Here is a 19,849-nt window from a genome sequence, read left to right on the forward strand (position 1 = left end):
CCTGTTGAGCGGCTATTTTGTCCACACAATACGCATAAACTTGTAAAGGTGTCAGTTGCTGAGTGGCCCTTGCAAAATCCAAACTGAGCACCAGTGATAAAGTTATTCCCTTTCAAGTACTGTTATGGTTTGATAGCACTGTTATGGCCTCTTCCACTGTTTTACTGATGATCATGAGTACTCTGATAGCCAAATACAGCACTGGGTTGATTTTGTCCTGCTTTTTGTGGACACGGCATACCTGGGCAATTTCCCATATTGTCGGGTAGATGCCACTGTTATGGCTATACTTGGTTAGGGCTGCAGCTGGAGCACAAGTCTTCAGTACTTTTGCTGGAATGTTGTTCGGGTCCATAACCATTAGCTATATTTGGTGCCTTCAGTTGTTTCTTTATACCTAAGGGAATGAATTGAATTGGTTGAATATTAGCATCTATGTTGCTAGAGACCTTGGGAGCAGGTTAAGTATGATCAGATGCTCAGACTTTTCGCTCAAGATTTTTGTAAGTACTTCAGCCTTGTCTTTTACATTGATGTGCTGGGTTTCTCCATCATTGAGGATGGATAGACTTGTGGAGCCGCCGCCCCCAGGGAGTTTAATTGTCCACCACCATTCATGACTGGGTGTGACAGGGCTGCAGAGTTTAGATTAGTTCTGTAGTTTTTGGGATTGTCCAGCTGTCTATCATAAGCTGCTTCCACTATTTGGTGTGCCCTCCTGCACTCTTTACCAAACCAGGATTAGTCCCCTGGTTTAATGCAAGAATAGGGAATGTGCTGGCTCTGTGACAGACAATTGTTGATAATTTTTAGGAAGGTAGGATAAAGATCACAAGAAGGAGGTGGATTGGCTGTGGAAGAAGCAGTGGTAACTGGGATCTAAGAGTATTGAAGCAGAATGCCCTGAGTTTGAGTAGTGAGGCATCTGTTGGTGGTGCATTGCTAGTCTTTAGATATTGTGACAGGAGAATGCTGAGGAGTGGAGTGTTAGAGGGGAATTTTTTCAATGAGGGCTGGAATGGTTGCAGAGAATGCATTGGGTAGGCGGGATTACTAGCTGGTGAAACTTGAGAAGGGTTCTCCTGGAACAAGTTATTAAGGAGATTGGGCACACTATATGTTGGGTAAGAAGGTTAGGAGCAATGCAAGACAGCTACTGAGATTTGCGACCAATGATAATGCTCTGAATTTCAGGGGCACGAAGAAAGCGATTTCTGGGTGCAAAAAACATTCTTTGGGCCATTGGGCAGTAACAAATGGAAAGGCTACTGAAGTAGTGGAGAATGAATGTAAGGATCTGGGACATTTCAGAGGTTTTGAGTTATGAAAATGGGGTTCCTCTGTTGTATTAGATGATCTTGGAGTTTTGGATGTAGCTTGGGATTGGTCAGTAGAAATTAAACCTGACACAGTTAGTAAATATATCATCTGATGTGCTATTCACATTGAAATAATGTGAACACAGTTTCATAGAATTCCCACAGTGCGGAAGCAAAGCAGTTGGCCCATCAAGCCCACACTGACCCTCCAAAGAGCATCCCACCAAGACCTACCCCACCAACCCTATCCCTGTAACCCTGCATTCCCCATGGCTAAACCACCTACCCAGCACATCCCTGGACACTCTGGGCAATTCAGCATGGCCAAACCACCTAACCTGCTCATCTTTGGACTGTGGGAGGAAACCAGTGCCCGGAGGAAACCCATGCAGACGCAGGGAGAACGTGCAAACTCCACACAGACAGTCACCCGAAGTTGGAATTGAACCCGGTCCTTAGCGTGTGAGGCTTGCAGTGCTAGCCACTGTGCCACCCGCTTTCATGCTTAGTGCTTTGACAGGTGGACATCGACTTTTCTCCTTGAGAATTGCACAGTATGTGTATTTCACCTGAATAATTACCTTAAAGTCTGCAGTTGTTCACTGTGCTTTTGTTAAAAGTTTGTGCTTTTTAAAAAAAAATTTTGAAATAGTTCAGGTCACTGCTAGGGACACTGCTTTTGAAATTGATTTGCCTGGGTGGCAAAGAGGAGTGACAAAACCATAGGACTTGAGCAAAGAAGGAGCAAGGGTTCTGGCAGCAAGAACAATAAAGGAAGGGGTACAAAGTGGCAGAGAGTAGTTAAAAAATCGGGAGCTGGGCAGGTAATAGGCAGAAGTGTTGAATGAAAGGTACGATTTTTCACAGGTTTTGGCACAGTCTGCTCGGCAGAGGACCGCTCTATCAATGAGACAGAGTTATAAAATAATTGTACTGTCTGCTTAAGTTTTATATGGTTGTACCATTCTCCCACAAATACATAACTAAAATATTATAATCTTTTTGACCAACATTTCAGTCATTCTTCTATCATTCTGTAGGATCAATGGCTATTTTAGGGGAAGGACAATAGCAAACCAATTTTCATTGCCATGATCTCTACCATTCCACTTTATAGCAAATCCCTCCATATTTTTCCCTATAGAAACCTATGTCAGTTTTTATTAATCATTAATGTTATTTCCTTCAATGGCCTGTTTCTGGTAAATCAATTTTATGATCTTAACACTTGTTAACAATAGGAAGCACCTATTTTCTTTTTATTGTTGCTATATTTTTGAGATCGTGAAAACTTTACCAGGGTGTTTTTTTGTTTTAATCAAATTTTTTCATAACTTTCAAAGCTTTTATTAGGTCAGGCCAAAGTCTTCCTTTTCCCAACAAGAGTAAGTTTTTTTTTGTTTGTAATCTTAGTTTAGAGAATGAATGTTGACGAACTTTCTATTCTCAAGTACAGTGACATACTATTTAGTTTGCACAGCTCCCAATGGGATCTAACCAGCATCATATGTAGTTCCATAAATCCTTTTTTAAAATTTATGTTGTGCCTTTTAATAATGCACTCATGTTTTCATTTTTTATTGGAAGAAACTGATACTTTGATCTGGTGCAAAGTACTTGTGTGACATCTATGACAGAGTTGATTGAGAAAATTTGGTATACAAATAGTAGCAACAGAAAAGAGTGTGGACAATAAGACACAAAAAATGGATTTTGTGCTTGGAGGTAGGCACATGGCTAAATGAATTCTTTCCATCAGGTTTTATCAATGAAGAAGAGTTGGTCAGGTAAAAGAGGAGGTAGTTCAGATAACTGGTTAATTTAAAATTGATGAGGGTGCCAACAGAAAGAGGATGACTACTTAAAATTGATAAGGAGCTAGGTATAGATGAGATGTATCTGACAGTACTAAGGGTGTGTGAGAAAACTTGTAGAATCTGTACTTTGGGGCAAATTAGTTGTCACTTGGGAGAAATTTGGACTAATTAAGGAAAACCAACATGGATGTATTGAGGGCAAAGTACATGTAAGTAACTTATTTTTGTTTTTTTTTGCTTTTGAGTTAACAAACGGTTGATGATCGTGCCATGGTATACTTAGGCATTTGATAAAGTGCCACTCAACAGACTTGTGAGCAAATTTAGAATTTGTGGAATAAAACCAATGGTCAAATAGATGAAAAATTGAATGATAGCAAACAGAAGTTGTTTTGCAGATTGCAGGGTGTTTTGTAGTGGAGCTCCCACAAGTCAGTGTTGAGACTCCTCTTCCTCATATGTATTAATGATTTAGACTCGGTATATCATTTCAAAGTTTGGTAGCCATCATGAAAGTTGGAAGTATTGGGATCATCAGTGTTAATCTTCAAAAGAACCCAAAAAAGTGTCACGTGAAAGAAGTGTATGTAAAGTGACAAATTTTGGTAAAAGAATATGGAGAGAATAGGTAAAATTGTTCTAAAATGGAATGCAGGAGCCTAGTGATCTAGGGTGTGTCTGTGGCGCTATAGGTTAAGAGAGCACTTGATCTATCAAGTGTGAGGGATCTGGGCTGCTTAAATTGGAGGATAGAATGTATAAGCACAGAAATTATCATAAACCTGTACAATAACCCTGATTCAGCCTTCTCTCTGGAATATTGAGTTAAATTTTGGTGCAAGACTTCAGGAAGAATGTGAATATTTCAGGAGTGTAGCAAAATTTCATGACAATAATTTCATAGTTGAGGAACTTCAGGTACATAGATCCAGGAAGTTGGGACTGTTCTTTTTAGAGATGAGAAGGTTGAAAGGAGATTTGATAGAAGTCTTCAAAATCGTTAGAGACTAGACACAGTAGATAGAGAGAAACTGTTCTCATTGGTGGATGGATCACGGACCAGAAGGTTTAAGGTAATTTGAAAATTTGGCAAAAGAAACAATGCTGTCATGAGGAAAATCATTTTCTAATGTGGGGAGCAGTTCAGATTCAGAATGTAACACCTGAGTACGGTGGAAACCAGTCCAATCATGGCATTCAAAACTGGATCATTAACTGGAAAGAAAATTTTTGCAGTGTCACAAGAGAAAACCAGTGAGAAGTCAATTAGCCAAACTGCTCTTCAATATGGATAGGAAAAGCATCCTCTTCCTGTGCTGTAACCACTCTATGATTCTGAGAAATAATAAATTTCCTCAAAACAGTTGCTGATATTTTATTCCTGCTTTATTTCAACAAAAATGTCCTTTGGATGACTGATAATTTGTTTTGTTTTTTTCATAGATAAAGCCAATTTTCAGAATATCAACAGGGTAAGTAAAACAGTAATTCTCCATTGGTTTACTTCTGAGATGGTTTGTAATTGCTTGACTACGTGACAATCTGTCTTGTCTGAGAAAATTAAACTGCAATGGCACAGGAGGGGTATTTTACCCTGTAATAACCCCATCTGGGAACACTGCAGAGGTCTGAGTGGAATGCTAAAGACGTTTTACGTCAAGCTTATGCTCTTGATGTAATAGAATATATTTTAAAAGAACAGAAAATACTGTGTTTAAATCATTCATGAACCACAGGTGATAACTCTTGAAATTTCTAACTATCCAGAGTAACTACAGGACAGGAGGGAAATTTCTATTGCTGTGCCACATTAAATTATAGGGATCCTCTGGTTGCAATTTTTCTTTTTGAACTGGCTAAGCATTTTTCCCTAAAATTCTTTTGAAAAGTAAGTAGAAATATACGACATATTCTTCGAGATTATGTTAAAACTGCATGATTATTACCTCCCAAATGTTGGATCAAAAGCATCAAAAACATATTTCCAGGTATTGAAATTTCTCATGTACAAATATCAGCATTTACTAGTGTCTAAATTTGTGTCTAAATAAAAGTCAGTAATTCTGGAGTGAAATTTCTCTTGTTGACTCTTGTTGATAGATTTAACAAAAATGCAAGAGCAAACAAGATTTTGCTGCATGTTTAAATTGTCCAAAGTATCTTTTCTGTACCTTTTTATTTGGCTGAGAACTTAAATCAGATGGGGTGAATACAAAAAACCATATCAAATGGCTTTTTTTTTGAAAAGAAGTTTTTCAAGTACCAGGGTTCTGCATGTAATTTATACATTTTGTACCTAATCTGTTTAATACAATCTATAATCTGTATAATATCAAATAATGCACCAAATGGGGCTTTTAAACTTCAAATTCGAAATCATTACTTGCTATTCTATCACCTCTTAGAATCATAAAAACCCTGCAAAGTAGAAAGAGACCGATCAGCCCATCAAGTCTGCACCAACCGTCAGAACAGCATCCCACCCAGACCTACCCTATTCTCATAATCCTGCATTTACCACAACTAATCTACCTAACCTGCACATCTTTGGATTGTAGGTGGAAAACGGAGCTACCAGCAGAAACCCACACAGACATGGGGAGAATGTGCAAAATCCACACACAGTCACTCAAGGCTGTAATCGAGCCCAGGTCCCTGGTGCTGTGAGGCAGCAGTGCTAATCACCATGCCACCCCTTCTGTCCTCCTGTCTCCAATTTACCCTCCACTTTGTCTAACAACTGTGTGTAGGTCTTAAGGGAAAAACAATAATAAAACACAACAGTAACTGAACAATATTTTTGTTTTCAATTGCTGTGACCCGCGGTTGCAAATTTATGCATACGTTTTCAAGTTTGCTTCATTTTACTCCATCAGTTGGTTAAGTCAGTGGTGTACTTACCCCATACAATGTGACCCCTGCATAACTAGTTTTCACAAGGTAATTTTGGAATTGTAGATCTGTCACTGAAAGTAAGATAGTAGAGGTGATCATCATTTTATGTTGTCCCACTTATTTCATTTGAACAGAATTTTATTTTTAAGGCCTCTTTGAATTACATTGGCATTTCCGGTTTAACATCATTGCCTGTCCCCCCACTCCTGCACCCCACTCACCCTTCACCACCACCCACCTGGCCTTGCCTTCCACTCTTTGTTCTTACCGTAGGCCGTACCCTTCATCATTGAAGTTGCCCTTCTCCTGGCTGCTGTTCTGAACTTGCTCTGAAGGGCTCCATCTGGTGGCAATAGCTGGTCAGTACAGGCATTGCTGGGTCTCTAGGTCCCTGCACTAACTTCTGCCACTCGATGGAGCCTAGTCAGTCTAAAAGTACAGGTGAGTGTATTTTTTTAAAATACTGCACAGGAGGTATAATGTATTCCTTTTATATTTTGTAATGTATTTTGTTTTGACAGTTACTTAAGCTAGGAGTGCACCGCATTGCATTTATTGATTTGTTCATTGGCTTTTCTGGCAAGAAAATGCCTGAGGGAACTTAACTCTGGCTTTACTATTGATTCTTCTGGCAACCCATGATTTATGTAAAGTACCACTTCTCTGGAATGGAATCAGAACTTTAACCAGAAATTCAATCTCAGGATTTTGCTAACACAAAAACGCCTCAAACTTTGCTGTACTGTTTAAAACAATTGCTCAGTTGAGTTGACCAATATCCATGCTGCACCATTAGAGCAATTGCTTATCAATTACATGCAACAGAATATTACAACAATTGAATTTGAAAACAAAGAATTAGGAAAAGCTTTTTCTAAGCAACTCTAAATTTTAAAGTGGTTTTCCGTTGACTATGGTTCGAGGATGGTTTTTTTTTAGTGTTAATGCAATTGACAATCCAACAATGATCAATGTTTTAATCCTGGGGTATATTACCTACCAACATTAACACTCATGAAGAGCAGAAAAGCAATATATCTTCATCCTGCATATTTGGTACTTACAGGCATTCCATGAATATTTATTGAAATTTGATCTGCCAGATACTTTGGTGTCAGTATGTTATGTATATTCTGGTCTTTAGAATATATATGTATAGTCGGCATTATTTAATTTTTTTTAACATATCGTATTACTAAATATCAGTATTTTAAAATTATGATCACTGTAGAGAGCAGTATCTTTAAAAGAAAAACATTAGAATTTTCAGTGAATGACTGAAAGATGGCAAAACAAAATTTCAAGTTTTAAGACTTCCAATGTAGTAAATGGACTAAAAGCAGTATATATTATTATTTCAGTAGGCAACTTAAGCTCTAAACAAATTTTTTAAATCCTCATTTAACTTGTACAATGACTAACTTCACCACTGTTTGTCCCCAAACAGTTATTCCTCATTCTAAACTTTACATGGGTACATTGTTCTCCAGTAGCAAGACAAAAATATTCTCAGATCCCTTTCCTTTTTTACCCCTGCCCTTTCCCCCCACTTTCCCCCCTTTCCCCTCACTGAACCGACTTCATGGTGACCAACAAATGGCAATTCCTGTAGCCAAGGTTAGGCAAATCTTCCAGCTTTGTTTGAACCAAGTAAAATGGGGGTTTAAGCTGAGTGTGAACTTCCATCCACATTCTGTATGGTGGACAAGAGAGGTTTGTTCCTTCCAACTTTCTTTTGGATTCTTGCAAACTGAGGCTGTTAATGGAGTTCACTGATGTTTAGAAGAACCGTGCAACTTGACCCTCCAGTAACTTCTTGTGAACTCTTGTCCTCTCAAAGCTGCCTTTTTCTGCCAGTGTGAATCACACAGGCCCTTTATGTTGTAACATTTAAAGTGCCCATAAACATAATTAAAGGTTATGAGGTTTCCTGCCTCTACGAACCTCCCAGATAGTGCGTACCACACTCTCACTGTCCTCTGGTCTTCTGGTTCTTATACCCTAAGTATTACCAATTGCAAGACCTGAAATTCCCTCCATCTCTCTCCAAACTGGAGAGTAGCATTCGGTCTACCTCAAGAACATCTGCTGTGTTCATTGCTAAAGGGTTTGAATATGTTGCATGTTCTCCACAGGTAGAACAACCTGGATCCTCTCCTTTAATCTTTGCAATCAAGCCATTATCAGAAGAATTCAGAACAGGTCACATTCAGGTTCAAGGGGAGACAGTGGTATAGTGGTAATGTCACTGAGCAAGTAATCTAAAGGCCCAGGCTAATCCTCTGGGGGTGTGGGTTGAAATCCTACCATGGAAGATGGTGGAGTTTAAATTCAATTAATAAATCTAGAATATAAGACTAGTGTCTCTAATATGACAATGAGACAATCATTAATTGTAGTAAAAACCCATCTACTTTATCCATGTCCTTTATGAAAGGAAATCTGATGTCCTTAACATCATCTAAACTACGTGTGATTCCATACCTTTCAAATGTGGTTGACTCTTAATTGCTGTCTGAAATGGCCAAGCAAGTTGTTCAGTTCAAGGATGATTGGGAATGGGCAAGAAATGCTTTCTTTGCCAGTGATACCTGCCCTAAGTGACTCCAGTTGTCCCATTCATTCATCTGTCTTAGAGTGAGTTAGAGATGGCCCAGAAACACAACACACTATTAAATCTTGTATTTGTAAAACAAAATGACCATAAATGATTAACTTTGATAGAAACTCACCACTCTTGGCAATTTAATGACATCATAATATTGCTATTTTTGACAATCACAATAATTGCTTCTCTGCAATTGTTTTGTGGAAGCTTCAGTAACATCTGATTATCAGTTTAAAATATTGTTTACTTGGCAATAGTTTAATTATTTTGGATGGTTATTAATGCTGAAGAGCTACTAATTTTCAAAGACAATATGCTATTCCTCTAATTTGCTTAGTACCTGGACTCTAACATGCAAGCAGTGGTGTATGAATTAAACTCCAGTGTAGAACAGCGGTTGGACCGTGGCAGTGACAACCGACTACTCATATTTGAATTGTGTAACATCATAAAAACAGGTAGGCCATTATATTTGTGAAATTCTGCATTTAGAAATTATTCAATTGCTTGATTAGATCTTTTTTGAAATGCAAGGCTATATTTTGTTTTTATTTTCCCTGCCTTCTTGTGGATTGGTTATCGTGCTTTATCTCCAGCCAAGATAATATGCCGAGAGATTTGCACAGCGGCCTGCCTCAGTGCTGTTCTAAAATTGTCCCAAAAGTATCCAAATGAATCCCAGTTTTGTTATTTTCAACTCCAACTGGCAAATTATAATTGTGATATTCGGATTCTACATACAATAAACAGAAATTGTGTGCAAGATCAAAAAAATGTAATAGGATCATGTGAATTGATCTTTGAAAGTAGCAGGACATTGGGAGAGTATTTAGCGAAACATATGGGATCTTGGACTTTATATATAGAAGTATTGAGTACAAAAGAAACCCAAACAGAGAACAATCACTGTTGAAACTAGTGAAGGGAAGTGAACGAGAGCAGAGAATTAAACATAAGGAATGGTGTCTACAACTTAAGTTTTAACTAATGAGGAAGAAAGACACAAGTAAAGCAAGGATCGAGGAAAGAGTTCGGAAGAAACAAAAACTAATTCTGAGTTAATCAGAATGGACCTAAGAAAGATAAACTGGAAAAAATAGGGGTAATTATGAGGACCAGGAATGTTCTTTGTAAGCAGGATCAAGAGTCCCACGTAGTGTGATGCCATCTGGTGCCAAGGTGAAGGACATAGAGTGATACAACACGGAAACAAACCCTTCGGTCCAACCAGTCAATGCTGACGATAATCCTAAACTAAACTAGTCCCACCTGCCTGCAAACATTTCTTATTCATGCACTTACCCAAATGTCTTTTAGACACTGTAACTGTACCAGGATCCTCTGGAAGTTCATTCCAGACATAAACCACAGTCTGTGTAAAGCGAAAAGAAAAATTAGCTCTTGTGTCTTTTTTAAATCTTTCTCCTTTGACCTTAAAAATATGGTCCTAGTCTTGAAATCCCCTACCGTAGGGAAAAGATACCTGCCATTCACCTTATCTATACCCATCACAGGTCATAGAATCCCTACCCCACCCAGACCCATCACCCTATAACCCACCTAACCCACACACCCGCAGACACTATGAGCAATTTAGTAATGTTAAAGACTTCCAAGTGAGAAAAGTCCCAGCCTCTAGTTATAAATCAAACCCTCCATTCCTGACAACATCCTGCTAAATCTCTTCTAGACCCCCTCCAGCTGAATAATATCACTGCTATAACCAGAACCAGAACTGCACACAATACTCCAGGAGAGGTCTCACCAATGTCCTATACAACCTCAACATCCCAACCCCTATACTCAAAAGTCTGAACAATGAAGGCAAGCGTGCTAAATACCATCTTAACCATCCTGTGTGTATGTGCACAAACTTCCAAGAATTACATTCCAAAACTCCTAGGTCTCTGTTCTACAACACTACCCAAGGCCCTACTCTTAACTGTATAAATCCTGCCCTTGTTTGTTTTACCAAAATGCAATACTTCACATTTATCCAAATTCAACCCCCTCCTTCACTGTTCACTAGTTTCAGCCCATTGACCCAATTAATCAAGACCTCTTTGTAGTCTTAGATAACCTTCTTCAGTATCCACTATACCACCAATTCTGGTGTCATCCATAAACTTACTAACCATGCCTTCTGTGTTCTCATCTGAATCATTTACAAAAATGACAAAACAAAAGGGGACCCAGCACCGATCCTGCTGGAACACCACTGAACACAGGCCTCCAGTCTGAAAAACAACCCTCCACTGTCTGTCTGTCTCCTGCTGTTAGCTAATTTTGTATGCAATTGGCAAGCTCACCCTGAATCCCATGTGATCTAACTTTATTAATTAGTCTAATATGCGGAATCTTGTCAAAGGCTTCACTAAAGTCCAAATAAAGAATATCTACCACTCTACTCTTAACAATCTAGTTGGTTACTTATAGAGTCACAGAGACACGGACCTGTTGGTCTGACTTGTCCATGCTGACCAGATATCCTAAATTAATCTAGTCCCATTTGCCAGCATTTGACCCATATCCCTCTTAAACTCTTCCTATTCATATACCCATCCAGGTCTCTTTTAAATATTGTAATTGTATCAGTTTCCACCATTTTCTCTGGCACTTCATTCCATACACGCACCACCCTCTGTATGGAAAAAGTTGCCCCTTAAGTTCCTTCTTTATCTTAACCCTCTCACCTGAAATTGATGCCCTCTAGAATCATAAAATCCCTACAGTGTGGAAACAGGCCATTCGGCCCACCAAGTCCACACTGCCCCTCCGACGAACATCCCACCCAGACCCATTCCCCTGCCCTTTCCCTGTAACCTGGCATTTCCCATGTCTAATCCACCTAATCTACACACCACTGGACACTATGGGCAATTTAGCATGGCCAATCCACCTAACCCGCACATCTTTGGACTGTGGGAGGAAACCCACGTAGACACAGAGAATGTGCAAACTCCACACAGACAGTCGCCCAAGGGTGGAATTGAACCTGGGTCCCTGGTGTAACCACTGACCCACCGTGCCACCCCAGTTTTGGACTCCCTTCCCCTGGGGATAAGATCTTGCCTATTCACCCTATTCATGCCATCTGTAAGGTCTCCCTCAGCCTCCAACGTTCCGGGGAAGATAGCCCCAGCCTATTCAGCCTCTCCCTATAGCTCAAAGCCTCCAACCCGAGCAACATCTTTGTAAATCTTTTCTGAACCCTTTCAAGTTTCACAACATCTTTCCTATAGCAAGGAGACCAGACTTGAACTCAGTATTCTAAAAGTGGCCTAACCAATGTCCTGTACAATGGCAACATGACCTCCCAACTTCTATACTCAGTGCACTGACCAACAAAGGCAAGCGTACCAAACTGCAAATCCACTTTCAAGGAACAATGAATCTATATTTCAAGGTCTCTTTGTTCACCGACACTCCCCAGGACGTTACCATTAAGTGTATAAATCCTGCCCTGATTTGCCCTACCAGAACGTAGCACCTCAAATTTATCTAGATTAAACTCCATCTGCCACTCCTCGGCCCATCCAATCAAGGTCCCGTTGTACTGTGAGGTAACCTCCTTTGCTGTCCACTACATCATCAATTTTAGTGTCAGCTGGAAACTTACTAACCATACTTCCTATGTTCACATCCAATTCATATATATAAATGACAAAAAGCAGTGGACTCAGCCCCAATCCTTGTGGCACACTGCTGGTTACAGGCCTTCAGTCTGAAAAACAACCCTCCACCGCCACCCTCTGTCTTCTACCTTCAAGCTAATTTTGTATCCAAATGGCTAGTTCTCCCTGTATTCCATGTGATCTAACCTTATTAACCAGTCTACTATGCATAACCTTGTTGAATGCCTTACTGAATAGACAACGTCTACTGCTCTGTTCAAGAGGACTGATGAAGGCATCAAAACTGAGTATCTGTTTGAGAGAGGAATTAGCCACAGGAGATTTCTAAACTACCCTCTTACTTTCTTGACATTCACCCATCTATCTGACTGATCCTGCTGTGTAACCTCTTCTCTGAATCTACTAGCCATCTAACTCTGTCTCTTGTGTGCTGTAAATGACATTAAGCTTAAAAAGAAGCAGCTTTCAATAGCACCTTATATATAAAATAAACTAGCTTTCCTTACCCAAAGAATTAATATTAAGCATGCAGGAAATAAAAAAGTTTAAAAAGCAAACACATAAATCTTAATAAAATCAACCACTTAGCTGAATAATTGAATTTTAAAAAAGTCTCCTCAAGTGTCCATCAGACAGCTTTTAGTCATCTGATTTTAAAAAAAAAAGTCACTCTAGAGCCGTCCATGTATAGGCCTTTCCAAAAACTCTGTAAACACAACTCTGTCTTAAAAAAAGAAACTCCTGGACGATTTTAAGAAATCTCTTTTAAAAACTCCCCCAATGTATAATTTTGGAGGAGAAAAAAGAGCCATCCACGTGTAGACTTCTCCAAAAGGTCCGTTAACACAACTCTGTTTGAAAAAAATGGAGTGCGTATTTTTGTTTTGTTTTGTTTTGTTTTCGTTTTACGTCTTTGACTATAAAAGAACTATATATGAATCAAAATAAAAATCTTATACCACTGAAATGTAGGAGTCTAAATCTAGAAGTAAGCCTGCAATCTCCAGAGCAGCTGCAAGTTTCACGCAACTCTCAGCCCATCATTTTAGAATATAAAAGGATACTTGAGAAGGTGGGAGAGGATCCAGTTATGGTATGTGTTGGCACCAACAACAAAGACAAGAGTAGACAAGAGGTTGAGAGATCGTGTTTAGATAATATTAGGAATTCAGAACACAATTAAAAATAAGACCTCAAAATCTCTGAATTATTACCTGAGGCATATGCAGATTGGTAAAGAGATAAGATTAGGGAAGTAAATATGTAGCTAAAGAGGGGTTCCATTTTGTGAGGCACTGGCATCCATATTGGGACAGGAAGTGGTTGGACCATCGGGGCGGACTCTACCTAAACTGATCTGGGACTAGTGGAAAAGCTAAATAGGGTGGTCACAGGACTTTAGACTAGTTAAAATGAGTGAGGACTCAAGAGATTATCAAAGTTTCCAGAATAAGTAATAGGACAGAATATCAAAAGGGTGAGGAATCCAACTTCAGGTGCAGCAGACAAGGGAACAACTATGAGAAGGGGGCAGTCAGTGCAGTACTGTGAGTGCTGTACTTAAATGCATGCAGTATACAAAGCAAGATACATGTGCTTATAATGCAGATTTAAATTGGCAAATGCGATATTGTGAGCATCACGGAGACATGGCTGCCAGGCGATCAGGGCTGAGAACTAAATATCGGAGGAAACGTCCTTTTAAAAGGATGGGCAGAGGGGGCGATGCTCTCTTGTTAATAAGAAATGAAATGAAATTGATAGCAAGCAGTGATATAATGTTGGCAGTTATAAATCTGTGTGTATGGGTAGAGTTGAGGAGCCACAAAGTGGGGGAAGCCTTGATGGGATTTATGTAGGGGTAGAAAATAAATCGGGAGATAGAAAAGGCATGTTAGAAAGGCACTATTGCAATAATCATGAGCGATTTCAATGTGTAGGTGGGCTGGGAAAATCAGGTTGGTAGCAGATCTCGAGAAGAATTTTGTGGAATGTCTACGAGATGATTTTTTTTGGAGCAGCTTGTGGTCAAGCACACTAGGGAACAGGCAATACTGGATTTAGTGACGTGTAATGAGGCAGACTTGATTAGAAAGCTTAAGGTGAAGAAACCCAAAGGGGGCAGTGATCATATTATGATAGAATGCGCCCTGCAGTTTGAGAGGGAGAGGCTGGAATTGGATGACATGGTTTTACAGTTGAGTAAAGGTAACGAGAAAGACATGAGGAATGAGTTGCCAGAGTTGATTGGAAAGGTAACCTAGCATGGAAGAGGTGGAGTAGCAATGTTACGAGTTTCTTAGGGTAATTTGTGAGGCACCGCAGAAATTCATCCCAAGGAAGAATAAACATGCGAAGGGGAGGATGAAACAACTGTGGCTGCCAAGGGAAGTCAGGAACAGCATAAAAAGCATGCAATGTGGTGAAGATTAATAGGAACCCAAAAGATTGAAAAGCCTTTAAAAACCACCAGAGGACAACTAAAAAGCAATAAGAGGGAGATGATGAAATCTCAGGATGAGCTAGCTAGTGATAAAACAGTAGATTGGAAAATTTTTTTAAGATACCTAAATAAAAAAAATAAGCGAGACAGAGAGAGAGAGAGAGACAAGAGTGAACATTGGACTGGTAAAAAGTGAGGGTGGAGAAGTAGTAATGAGGATCAAAGGATAGCGGAGGTACTGAATAGGTACTTTGCATCAGTCTTCATGGTGCAAGATTATCATTAGCATACCAGAACCTCAAGAGAGTCAGGGGGCAGAGGTGAGTGTGTTGGCCATCACTGATGAGAAGGGGCTGGTGAAGTTGAAAGTTCTGAAGGTGGATAAATCACCCAGACCAGATAGACCACACCCCAGGGTCCTGATGGAGATAGCTGAGGAGATTTTTGGTGTGATCTTTCAGGAGTCACTTGAGTCAGTGAGAGTCCTTGCAGACTAGAAACTGGCTAATGTAACATCCCTGTTTAAGAAGGGAGGGTGGCAGAAGACAGGAAATAAGAGGCCGGTTAGCCTGACCTTGGTCATCAGTAAGATTTTAGAGTCCATTATTAGGGATAAGATTATGGAGTATTTGGAAGTGCATGGTAAAAAAGGGCTGAGTCAACACCTCTTCAAGGGGAGGTAATGTCTGACAAATTTGTTAGAATTCTTTGAGAGGAGGGAGGGAGTAAGTTAGACAGCGGAGAGCAGAATGCTTTCTCTCCACAGAATCTGCCAGACTTGCTGAGTTTCTCCAGCAATTTCTGTTTTTGTTTTAGATTTCCAGCAGTTCTTTGGTTCTTTTGTTTAGTGGGGATAAAGTGGTCTTTTCCAGGATTGCAACCAGTGACTAATGGAGTTCCATAGAGATCCGTGTTGGACTACAACTATTCACGTTATACATTAACGATCTGGATCGAGGAACTGAGGGCATTGTTGCTAAGTTTGCCGATGGCACAAAGGTAGGTGGAGAGACACTTACTGTTGAGGAGGCAGGAGGCTGCAGAGGACTTGGACATGCTAGGAGTGTGGGCAAAGAAGTGGCAGATGGAATACAGTGTGGCAGAGTGTGAGGTTATGCATTTTGGTAGGACAAATAGTGAAGTAAGCTATTTTATAAATGGGGAAAGGCTTCAGAAATCTGAAGCATAAAGAGACTTAGGAATCCTATGGCACAGTTTTCCTTAAGGTAACATGTAGACCTAATTGGCAGTTATGAAGGGAATTTCAATGTTAGCATTCATTTCAAGAGGGCTAGAATACAAGAACAGTGATGTACTGGCTCTGGTCAGACTGCATTTGGAATATTGGGAGCAGTTTTGGACCATGTATCTAAGGAACAATGTGCTGGAGTTGGAGTGGGTCCAGCGGAGGTTTGCATGAATAATCCCGGGAATGAAGGGCTTGTCATGAGAGGAGCAGTTGAGGACTGTGGGTGTGTACTTGATGGAGTTTAGTAGCATGAGGGAGACTTCATTGAAACTTACAGAATATTGAGAGGCCTGGATAGAGTTGATGTGGAAAAGATGTTTCCACAAATAGGAGAGACTGTGACCTGAGTACACAGCTTCAGAATGAAGGGGTAACCATTTAAACTGAGTTGACGAGGAATTTCAGAGGATGGTGAACCTTTGGACCTCATTGCCCCAGAGGGCTGTGGAAGCCAAGTGTCTTTAAGACAGAGATAGATAAGTTCTTGATTTGTAAGGGATCAGGGCTAGGAGGAGAAGACAGGAGAATGGGATTGAGAAACATATCAGCCATGACTGAATGGCACAGCAGACTCAATGGACTGAATGGTCTAATTCTGCACATTTATCTTATGGTCTTAGATGGAGAATAACAGTTTAAATTGTTTAAAAGGTGATTAATAGACTTAAGAGGGAATGTATTCTGCTAAAAAGGGACAAAAAAAATTGCCAGTAATGAAGCTTGCATGGATAAGTGTCCGGAAAGTATCGAAAACCCTGAACAGACTGGAGCTGAAGATTAAGGGTGGATCTGATACGGTTTTCTAAAACTTGCAATTTGACTGATAAGGAAAGGTTACTTCAATTTACTAAGGAGTTTAAAAGGAGTAATAAATATAAGATAGTCACTAATGAATCTAATAGGCAATTTCAATTTTTTTTACTGAAAAAGTGGTGAGAACATCAAACCTGCTACATCTGATGCATTCAAGGTATATTTCAAGCAAAAATAGTTGAGTGTAGGAGGCAGATAGGGGTTGCAAAATATGGTGCTCAAGTGAGATGAAGTGATGTGAGAGGGCATATACATTGACATTAAGGTGAAAGATCAGTTTCTGTGCTTCAATTACTGTGGGCAGAATTTAATTATCTCCCCTCTGGAGAAGGCATACTGAGCGGCATGGGACCTGCTTATGTGTGCAGGAAGGTGCAATGTAACTTATTTGCTTGAAAGCCAGTTGAGGCTCAAGTTCCCACATAAGAGAGTTATTCTGCCAGGGTCCATAGCATTTTACCTGGCAACTGACCAGGTAAATCCTGACGTATGTCTGTGGGCTTATGATGTGTGGCCTTCTTTTACGTAGACAGTGGAACTCCCTAGCTTTGAACTGACTTGCTTAGACCTAACATAAAACAGCTGACTTGCTCCTTTTGGTGAAAATCATTTGTATATTGGTGGTTTGAGTTATTCCAAGACTTCTGAGTGCAACATAAACCACAGTCGGAAATCTTGAGAGATAGTGGGAATTAGTAGGAACTGCCGATGCTGGAGAATCTGAGATAACAAGGTGTAGAGCTGGATGAACGCAGCAGGTCAGGCAGCATCAGAGGAGCAGGAAAGCTGATGTTTTGGGTCTAGACCCTTCTTCAGAAAATGACCCTTCTGAAGAAGGGTCCAATCAGAAATCTTGATTTTGGCTTCCTGCCCTGTCATCTCTCTCAATGCAGGCAGCACTAGAAGACTTCATCTCTTGTCCGTCTTTTCTGGTTTGGTAATCTTTCTTTTGTGGTATGTTGTATACTTTGGTTGGTGTTTTTCGTGTTGCTTTCTATTTTTTTCTGAGAACTCAATTTATTCTAATTCCTCAAACCTGAGATATTCAACCTTTTAGAACAAAATATTGGTGCATCTCTACTTTCATCCTTAAACATGTCAGAGTCTAAATGGTGGTATATCTTTCTTTTCTGGTATTTTCAGTTTGTTTAATTTTTTTCCACAAATGGATGATCTGAATTTATATCCACATCAGGATACATATGGATTTTTTATCCTGTTTCTAAAACATTTCACCGTCACATACTCTATATGATTTCTCTACAGATCACCTAGACTATGCCAAGTCTGTAGAATTTGGTTGCTATAAGATATGTCATCAGTCAATTTTCTTGGTAACATTTGATAAAAGGAGCTAACTAAGAAGGTAGAAAAGAGGGGAGCTAGTTCACCCCTTTTTACCTGCTCATAAGCGAATCAAGAGTTATGGGGGAAAGGCAGGAAAGTAAAGTGAACATTTTCAGATCAGCCATGATTTGACTGTTTGGTGATACTGACTCAAAAGGCCTACTTCTGCTCCTGCGTCTTATGGTTTTGTGGTAACATATTGTAAAGAATGCTTTAAAAGTGGTGAATTGAAGCAAAACACCAGCTATAGATGAAATAATAACAAAACATTTAAAAGCCTGTAGGGAAATAGAATTAGAAATGCAACAGAGGTCTTAGAACTATCTTTTGATATATATTTGATCAAAGTGACTTGACACATTCATTATTTGTTAGTTGAGAGACTTAATGCATAATTTTACATCTACAAGCTTATGAATCATTTAATTAAAGTGATTGTAAAAATGTTTATAGAAATTGGTAACACATCTTCTGAACTTAAACTTGGAGTAGGAACAGGAGGAAGTTATATTTAACCTGAGAACAATCTTTGATTAATATCTAGAAGTAAAAAAAGACCTTTTACATTTGTTCCATAAATTATGAAAAAGTATTCCATTATGTTTATCACCAAAAGTTAATAGGTGTGTTAGCTGAAATGTGACTGTAAAGCTGTAGGAATATGAGAGAGGACCAAATACCGAACATCAGGCTAAAAGTGAGATAATCCAATATGTTTCAAGTTGAGAGACGAATACAACTAGGTTCTGTACTGTGGCCAAAATTAATCATTTTTTACACATGACAAGTATTCAAAGAAACAGGTGTATTTTCAAAGATAGAAATTGGTGGCATGGACATGTATAATTTGTGGGATGATGACCACACAATGCTACTTGCAGAATCAGAAACAGCCCCACACAATATCGGAGATCAAATAAAATCCAGAAGTTTAGAATATGGATTGAGTATGAACACCAAAATAACCGAAACAATTGTATTTAGAAAGAATACATAAGCTAGAATATTTTATCTATTTTCAAGTTTTAAAATGGTGTGCACATTGACAGTAAAGTGAAGATAGCACATTTAAAATCAGCATTAAATTGTGAATAATATAACTAATTAAAGCTCATTAATACAGTACAGGTGGTGTGTCAAAACTGTAGTATGTGGGAGCTCAAGGATGCTATTCTGATCCAGGCAAACATATGATATTTGAATTTCAAGCAGCTACAGCTCAGTTTATGAGCTGGAGGCCCAACTACAGACAGTGATGCATTAGGGAGCGGGAGAGTTACATGGATTCTTTATACTAGAAGGCAGTCTCATCTCTTTATGATAGGATGTCCTGATATGGTAGTGGTCACAGTCAATGTGGTGTGACTGCAAGTGAGGGGATCCAGAGGACAGGAGTGTCAACCTCAGCAATTGTCGAACAGGTTTGGGGTTCTCACGGTTTGTTTGGATGAGAGTGGAGGCTCTGGAATGAATGGGCTAAATGATCATGATGCTGTGGTACAAGAAGCCATTCAAGTGGGAGGAGTCAAAAGAAATGCAGTGGCATAGAGGACAGTTTGTCAGGGGGATTGTCACCATTCTCTGCAGGAAAGAGTGAGTGCCCAGATGGCTGTGTTGTCACTTCAGTGCCAAGGATCAGGACGTCTGCTCTGGGCTGAAGAAAATCTAACAGTGGGAGAGGGAGGATTCAATTATCAAAGTCCATGTAGGCATCAATGACATA

General features: G+C 39.5%; 1 protein-coding gene across 1 annotated transcript in view; it reads left to right on the top strand.

Annotated features, from left to right (window-relative positions):
• Window positions 1-19,849, top strand: part of pde10a (phosphodiesterase 10A) — a 437,158-nt gene that overhangs the window by 254,097 nt on the left and 163,212 nt on the right. The window contains exons 4-5 of the mRNA XM_048600979.1: window positions 4,580-4,608; window positions 8,977-9,097. Of these exons, the coding sequence (XP_048456936.1) occupies window positions 4,580-4,608; window positions 8,977-9,097 (150 nt within the window). The remainder of the gene's footprint in view (window positions 1-4,579; window positions 4,609-8,976; window positions 9,098-19,849) is intronic.

Source organism: Rhincodon typus, chromosome 9, assembly GCF_021869965.1.
Source record: "Rhincodon typus isolate 14 chromosome 9, sRhiTyp1.1, whole genome shotgun sequence".
Taxonomy (NCBI): Eukaryota; Metazoa; Chordata; class Chondrichthyes; order Orectolobiformes; family Rhincodontidae; genus Rhincodon; species Rhincodon typus.